Source organism: Elephas maximus, chromosome X (genome assembly GCF_024166365.1).
Source record: "Elephas maximus indicus isolate mEleMax1 chromosome X, mEleMax1 primary haplotype, whole genome shotgun sequence".
In the NCBI taxonomy this organism is placed as follows: Eukaryota; Metazoa; Chordata; class Mammalia; order Proboscidea; family Elephantidae; genus Elephas; species Elephas maximus.
The window spans coordinates 125110397-125118817 of record NC_064846.1 but is presented as its reverse complement, the minus strand read 5'-3'; the positions used below and the strand labels follow the sequence as shown (position 1 = coordinate 125118817).

At 41.2% G+C, this 8421-nt stretch overlaps 1 protein-coding gene across 1 annotated transcript in view; it reads left to right on the top strand.

Annotated features, from left to right (window-relative positions):
- Positions 1 to 4516: 4516 nt before the first annotated feature.
- The window catches only part of RP2 (RP2 activator of ARL3 GTPase), a 54701-nt gene continuing 50796 nt past the window's right edge, over positions 4517 to 8421 (top strand). The window contains exon 1 of the mRNA XM_049871314.1: positions 4517 to 4795. Within this exon, the coding sequence (XP_049727271.1) occupies positions 4694 to 4795 (102 nt within the window). The 5' untranslated portion in view covers positions 4517 to 4693. The remainder of the gene's footprint in view (positions 4796 to 8421) is intronic.

Here is an 8421-nt window from a genome sequence, read left to right as displayed (position 1 = left end):
GTAAAACTCACATACTCCAAAAGCCGACTAGGAAGTCATGGGTGGGCAAATATTTTTTACTTGGCATAACTTAAGACTTTTAACAACAACAGTGAATAAGATAGCCTATGCTAAGTGCAGTCAGAAAAATATACAGTCTTTGGTGGTACAAATGGTTAAGTGCTCAGCTACTGACTGAAAGGTTGGCAGTTTGTATCCACCCAGAGGTGCCTTGGAATAAAAAAAAAAGGCCTGGCAATTTACTTCTGCAATATCACAGCCATTGAAAACACTATGGAGCACAGTTTTACTCTGAAACACATGGGATCACCATGAGTTGAAAGCTCAAGAAGACATATTGGGTCAAAAATCTATTAAAAGAAAAAAAAAGTTATCTGCCTATACAATTGTTTTAACCTGTCAATCCTCTTCTTCAGTACATAGGTAGTAATATTGACAAAATTTACTTCCACTGTGGTAGTTAGCCTCTGAGATGGCACTCAAAGAGTAAGTCTTCTAGTATTCATTCCCTTGTTTAGTCCCCTTCCATAGTGAACCAGTCCAGCTCTATGTGAACAGTAGAATACAATGGAAGTGATGTTGCATTACTTCTGAGGCTATGCCTTAAGAGGTTTTGCAGCTTCCACCCCAGTCTCTTGGAACACGCACTCTTGGAGCCCTGAGCCACCCTATATGAAGTCTGACTACCCTAAAGCCACCATGTTCTGGAGAGACCACATGGAGACACCTTTAGATTTTATTTAGAGAGATTCTTGGCCAGGCGTTAGCAGCTGGAGTCATCCCAGCTCAGGCTTTACACGTATGATGGAATAAAGTTGAGTAGTCCCCACCAAGCCCTGACTAAATTGCAGATCCATGAGCAAAATAAATAATTGTTGTTGTTTTAAGCCATTATGCTTTGGAGTTAGCTATGCAGCAAGAGATTTCTGAAACACTCATCCTCTTCCATTTCCTTTACTTGATATGAAGTGTGTCCTTGGGTGAGTGAAGAGTGAACAATGAATGTGTCAGGTCAATGCAAGCATAGGGACTTTTCCAGCTGTTATTGCTAAGGCAATTCACTTATTTATGCCATGGAGATATACCACTTCAGGACTGTCTTCTGAGAGGTAACTCTGTCACTTTTATGGTCAAGATACAGGGGACCTAGAATGATGTCTGGAGCCTAGGGCCAGGTGCAAACTCACAACCAAACGTTTTAATGTAGACAAATAAATATTAAATTGAACATGAAGGGCAAGCAGCCTTCTATAGAGTAGAAAAGGAGTAAAAAATAATATAAACAGCTGTTGGGGCACAGGCAGAAGGAGCAACCACTTTCTGCCTGGTTCTGCCCAGACTCTGCAGAGTTAGAGCTGCCAACTTGTGTCATTTTCAGGTCCTGCTCTCCACCCGCGTTTGTATTCCCAAGGCTGCAATAATTAGTCCAGGTTGTACACCTGATCGATGGGTAGCCAATCTATTATCGACTGGCCAACAATTTATCCAGTTATCTACCTTGAGAATCTGAACTAAGACATAAAGAGACTGTAGCATGCACTTGGCAACAAAGCCCATGAAGGAATCAGAGTGCGATGGCTGTTCTCAACCATGTATACGTTGATGAGTAAGTAGAGAGCTGGTTTGCTGAAAGAAGTAGTAGTAAGAATTCATGGGGGGGGGAGTAAAAGAGAGGGAGAAAAGGAAGAGAGAGAGAAAGAAAGTGAGAGAAAGCTAACAGTAGCTCTGTTCATTGACTTTCCAGTCCCCATGTTTGTAAATTTCATTTCATTTAGGTCAGGGGTGGTGGTAGGATGGAAATTAACAGAAAGGAGAAATTTTATTAACTTTTCTTTAAGGGTCCCTTAAAAGATCACTGTTGGTAGGTTTTGTTTTAGGTTTGAGTTTCTCATTAATGAATGCTTCAAAACAATGAGAGTTTTAGGGATTGTTTCTCTAAAATTAGTTTGATTGTGTTGTTTGTTCATTAAGAGGAACAGCATCACTGTGAGAAAGAGCTCCCATAGGCATCAGAAGGTTTAAGCAGACACTTCTTTATTTCAGATGAATCAGAGAGAAACAAATTTAGGGCAGGAGGGAGCACTGGAAAATCACAGGCTCTGGGTTTTTCTATTCTGGGTTCAACCACTGTCATAGATTACTTCCTTCCCCTCTCTGGACCTCTGTTCCCTTCACTGCACTACTCAATGGTCACAGCTTTAACATTCCATGAATATAAAATACCTAATGAGGGTCAACTGGACCAATAAGCAACATCACGGTAAATGGAGAAAAGATTGAAGATGTCAAGGGTTTCATTTTACTTGGATCCACAATCAACATCCATGGAAGCTGCAGTCAAGAAATCAAACAACATGTTGCATTGGGCAAATCTGCTGCAAAGGACCTCTTTAAAGGGTTAAAAAGCAAAGATGGCACCTTGAAGACTAAGGTGCACCTGACTCAACCCATGGTGTTTTCAATCACCTCATATGCACGTGAAAACTGGACAATGAATAAGGAAGGCTGGAGAAGAACTAACACTTTTGAATTATGATACTGGTAAAGAATATTGAATAAAATATTGAATATACTATGTAATATTTTTGGTATTTGAATATACCAAAAGAATGAACAAATCTGTCTTGGAAGAAGTACAGCCAGAATGCTCCTTAGAAGCATGGATGGCGAGACTGTGTCTCACATACTTTGGACGTGTTGTCAGGAGGGATCAGTACCTGGAGAAGGACATTATGCTTGGTAGAGGGTCAGCAAAAAAGAGGAAGACCCTCAAGGAGATGGACTGACACAGTGGCTACAACAATGGGCTCAAGCATAATGATTATGAGGGTGGTGCAGGACTGGGCCATGTTTCATTCTGTTGTACATAGGGTAACTATGAGTCAGAACTGACTCAAGGGCACCTAACAACAACAACAATGAAGGTCTTGTGAAAAAATATCCTCATCAAAAACATCTCATTCTGCAGAAGAAAAGTGTGCACTGGGCAAAGACCCTATTGCCTAAGATCTGGAACTTAAATTTGTAGCAATTTCTAAAACCTAAGCACATGAAGTTTTCTTCCTGATTGTGCAATAAAGGACGGGAAGTGAAAAGGAGAACATTCTTAATGCTTGAGTAAAGTCAGAGACTCATTTAGGATACACACTAGATGTGAATAAAAAGTCAGAGACTCATTTAGGATACACATTAAAAAAAAAAAAAACACACTAGATGTGAATAAATGTAGGAAAGTAAAAAGATAACCAAATTTGAATCTGAGCTGATCTGCATGTGATGTGCCACCAAGATGTCAGAACACTGTCTCAGAGAATTAAACTAACAACTTGCCTTTTCTATTACATAAGCATAAGTATTGTAGTAAAATTTGACCCAAATAGAACAAATGCTAATATTTGGTGTATTTTTTAAAGTATCTTCAGGTAAACCCTATACCATTTGAACAGATCTGATTGTTTATATGGCAATGCTTATGTCCTCAACTAGGCTATAAGCTCCGTGAGAATGCCTGTACCATAACTCCATCATAACCATCCCCTGCCCCCAACACACACACACACACACACACACAATTTCGGTCATTTTCTTTGGGAAGAGAAAGAGGAAAGGTTATAAATGCCTCCTTCACTAGCATGCATGTATTTCATTCATGCATTCATTTGACATTTAACTGAGCATCTAGTATGGACTTGGGCCAGACCTAGGGAACTCAAAGGTGAATAAGACATATCCTTTGATTTCAAGAAATTCATAGTTCAATAGGGAGACAATGTACATATAATTATTTTACTAAGTACTTATTCAACTTTAGATGGGCACCTGGAAGTATTAAGAAAGCACAGAAGAGGGGGCTAAGAGAATGGAAACGTTGTTAGGGAAGTTTCCTGATGGGACGACCCTGAAGCCGCAGTCCTCGAGAAGGTCCAGAGGTAAGAAATGACTTGGACTGTGAGGGGAACTCTTTCTTAAGCGTGGGGTACTACTAGCCAATAGTGGAACACAAAGCCGTGTTTTTGCCTGGAGAGAACAGAGAAGGGGAGAAAAGGAGTGAGCAATAAGAATTTCATGGCCCTTCCCGTGTCAGCAGGAATTCCTGTTCTCTCACCTCTTGCTTCATAAAACTGAAGTCTAAGGGTCGACTAGGGATCCCACCCACGCCTGGAACTTGGAAACTGAGAACCAGGGCCAGAAAGAAGGGACCGCCGAGCCCGCCTTCTCCCTGGCTTAGAGGTCCCCTCGAAACGCCAAGCAGACAGTCTGGACTGGAGTCCGAGGGAAACGGGAAGAGAGAAAAGGAGAGTAGGAGGGAAAGGAAGAGGCGGGAGCGGCCTTGCTTGGGCAAGAGCAGCCGGCCAGCCGCTGGGGGCCCGCGGCGGAGCTGCGCGTGGATTGGCGTGTGCAAACGTCGGCCTCTCTTCTTAGGCGGGCGCAAGGCTGCTCGAGGGGCATTGGTTGGCTCACCAGCGCTAAGCGGCCATTGGCTGCGGTGGGTCGTCAGGGAGATTGAAGGGAAAAAGAGAAAGGGTGCTGGGCCCAGAGGGCGAACGGACTCTGCGGACAGCTGGGCGGTTCTGTGGGGCGGTGTCGGAAGAGCAGCGGGTCTGGGGCGCCCGGGTTTCGTCACACTCCAGGAGGTGTCTGAGCTAGTCAGCAGGCGAGGAGTCGCGGCCAGCAAGACCCGCGAGCCGGGACCATGGGCTGTTTCTTCTCCAAGAGACGGAAGGCTGAGAAGGAGTCTCGGCCCGAGGGCGAGGAGGAGGGGCCGAAACAGTACAGCTGGGATCAGCGCGAGAAGGTAATGAATGCCTCGTAGCCCCCGGCCTCGGCCCTCCGGAACCTTTCCGCCAGGGTCCCATACTGCCTGGGAGGGCCGAAGGGCCCGATGAACGTCTGCTGCATCTCTCTCTCTCTGGAACGCATGTAGCTAAAGTCAGGGTGCCTGAATTTTTAGGGGGAGGGGGGCGCCCCGGATGGTTGTGAAGTGCTGAAAGAGGCCTTACAGCGTTTTCCAGGTAGGTGGACCCCCGGAGGCTTTCCCTCGGCTCAGCACCTTCGCTTGCGCTGACCGCCCTTGCGAGGCTGGGCTCAGGGAAGAAAGGAGAGCAGAGAATGCCCCGAATCTCAAATCAGCTCATTTCACCGGCTGTGCCGAGCGGGGTTTTGTCCAGTCCTCGAGTTACACACGGGACTGATTCTCATCTCTTCCTCGGCTTACGTTCTATGGCTGTTTTTTCTTTTGTCTGCCCACCCCCCCCGCCCCGTTAATTTTTCTGGTACTTCATGATATATTCCACTACTGATTTTTCTCAGTTACTAACTGGACTGTGTAATGTATGGCTTCGTTTTCCCTCCTCTTCCAGTTATCCGAAAAGAATGAAAATCGAATCAGCCTTGGGATGTGTGTTAAGACTGTAAGGTGAAAATAAAGAGCGTAAATCAGGCAATATTTTACTGTTGCTTTAAATGAATGAAAACGCCCTTTAGTTTGATATATATATAAATATATATATATGTATATATATAGCCAGAAACCTAAAGTTTGAAAACGTCCAGTAGTTGTTGCACAAAACACACTTAGTCATAAATTTCATACTTCCTTTTTCTTTTTTCTACGTAGTTCTTCATTTGAACTTAGTAACATACTTTGATAGACTTATCAATTATTTTTCTCTTCCAAACAAACAGAGATTTTTAAAATAATGAGTGTTATGAACAGGTGATTAATATCTTATGGAGCATTTGATAGAATACATCTTTACTCAAAAATATAATGAATTTCTTATTAACGTTTTTAGTACCATAGACATTTTTGTGTGATTTTCAATCCCCAGCAAAGTTTATTCATGTAAACTCGGCTCTCCAAGTGTCAGATTTCAGAAATTGTAAGCTTTTTTTTTAGAATTTATTACCCTTCTTGAGTCGAATGGTATATTCATTCTCTCTTATTCATACTTGATAGCAGCATTTTACATTGTAGGAAAGGAATGTGCTGTCACATAAGATATTTGTTTTGAAACTATAGGCTAAAACTAGACTAAAATGCTTTTTTTTTTGGTCTTAGTTGTTCTCTGACTCATTACTTCGTAATACATTGTCTCATAGTTAACCTATATTAACAGTGTTTTGTGTTAAAAATGTTAAAATTTCAATTAAAATCTCTCATGTTAATCCTTTTTTTTAGATAAATGAGTGGGTTCTATGATTTTTTTCTTTTCCTTTCTGGCTAAGTAAACACACTGAAAAATAGAAGAGTGGACAGCAACATCCAAGCTTTTTTCCCTAAAATGAATGTTTAGTAAACGTTTCAATTATAGGATAGGCATTGTTTTGGCACTTACAGGGAATTTTTTTAGGAACACCACTAAGTACTGTAGTTGCAGAGGTGTAAAAGGATGTTACTCGATATGTAAAATAAGCTCATGCTTCTGGATATGTGTACAATAAAAGTTAAAATCTTGATCAACTCAACTAAAATTTTTCTAACTAAATGAGCGTTATACTCTGAAAAAAATCCAGTTTTTTCCAACAATTTCTATGTGTATAAATTCAGTGACATTGATTACATTCTTCAAGTTGTGTATCCATTCTTGCTATCCCTTTCCAAATTACTCTGTCACCATTAACATAAACTCACTGTCCCTTAAGCAAAAACTCCCATGAAACCAATCCAATTTTAAAATATTTTGGATTGTTAGAGAAAGGGAATTACCAGCTTACATATTGAAGCAATGAAGATACTACATTTCCCAACATTGCTTTTTCTTTTTGCAATTACTAAGGATTCAGTCTGTTGTTGTTAATTGCTGTTGAGTCATTTCTGACTCATGGCAACCCCATTGGTGCAGAGTAGACCTGATCCATAGGGTTTTCAAGGCTATGACCTTTCAGAAACAGATCACCAGACCTGTCTTCTGAGGCGCCTCTGGGTGTGTTCAAACTGCCAACCTTCCAGTTTGCAGTTAAGCGCTTAACTGTTTGCACCACCCAAGGACTCCTAGGGATTCACTCTAGGGTGCCTCATTTGGGATAGCCTGACAAATTTTTATTGATCAAAATTTATTTTCTAGTTCCTTATCTCCGATGATTGCCAAATTGGACTAGTCTACAAATACCTGTATTAGGTTAGTGATACTTTTTCTGATTTAGCATTGCCTTGTTTTCTCCTAAAAGATTTTTAATTTTACCTTAAAAGGAGTAGAATGCAAATACAGCCTACAGAACATAAATGAATATGTTACATGTATATTAACAGAAATAGTTTGTATTAAAGCTTTAAGTTTCTGTAATGTGGTCATGGAATATATACAGTTTTAAAGTTATATAAGATAATTAACCATTCAACTTGTAAGACTTTAGGTGTAAAAACAAAATGCATTGCCTGAAAACATTCCTTGCAACTTGGAAAAGTAGTGTTTAAAGTTTTCCTTAGGTTGTATAATCAGTGTATCTTTATTGAGGGGCACCCCCTGGGTTTTCGGTTTTGAGTTGTGTGATTAGGTCAGTCTTAAGGGACTGAATCTAGGAGAAATTGTCTCAATTAGAATGTTTGGATACTAAGTGTCATTATGTCAATTGACATACTGTAATCAACAGGGTATGAAGCTCAGTTTCTATGGCAGCTGACTTTGAAAAAGAAAATAAACACTGTACAGTTACTGGAAACCCTGGTAGTGTAGTAGATAAGTGCTACAGCTCCTAACCAAAGGGTCGGCAGTTCGAATCCACCAGGCGCTTCTTGGAAACTCTATGGGGCAGTTCTACTCTGTCTTATAGGGTCGCCATGAGTCGGAATCGGCTCGATGGCACTGGGTTTGGTTTTTTTGGTACAGTTACTACATTAATACAATGAGAAATATTATTGGATTGTAAGATTCATGTTTAAATCATTTGGTAAGATAATGTGTATGCTTTTATCTTTGTTAATAAGTATTCTGCTTTTTTTGTGCTTTAAGTGAAAGTTTACAAATCAAGTCAGTCTCTCATACAAAAATTTATATTCACCTTGCTATGTATGCCCGGTTACTGTCTCTGTAATGAGACAGCAAATTCCTTCTCTCCACCCTGTATTCCATGTGTCCATTCAGCCAGCTTCTGTTCCCCTCTGCCTTCTCATCTCCCCTCCACACTGGAGCTGCCCACATAGACTCATGTGTCTGCTTGAGCCAAGAAGCTTACTCCTCAGCAGTATCATTTTTTATCTTATAGTCAAGTCTAATCCCTGTCTGAAGAGTTGGCTTTGGGAATGGTTCTAATCTTGGATTAACAGAAGGTCCGGGGACCTTGACCTCCAGGGTCCTTCTAGTCTCAGTCAGACCATTAAGTCTGGTCTTTTTATGAGAATTTGAGGTCTGTACCCCACTGCTCTCCTGTTCCATCAGAGATTCTGTTCTGTTCCCTGTCACGGCAGTCATAAGTTATAGC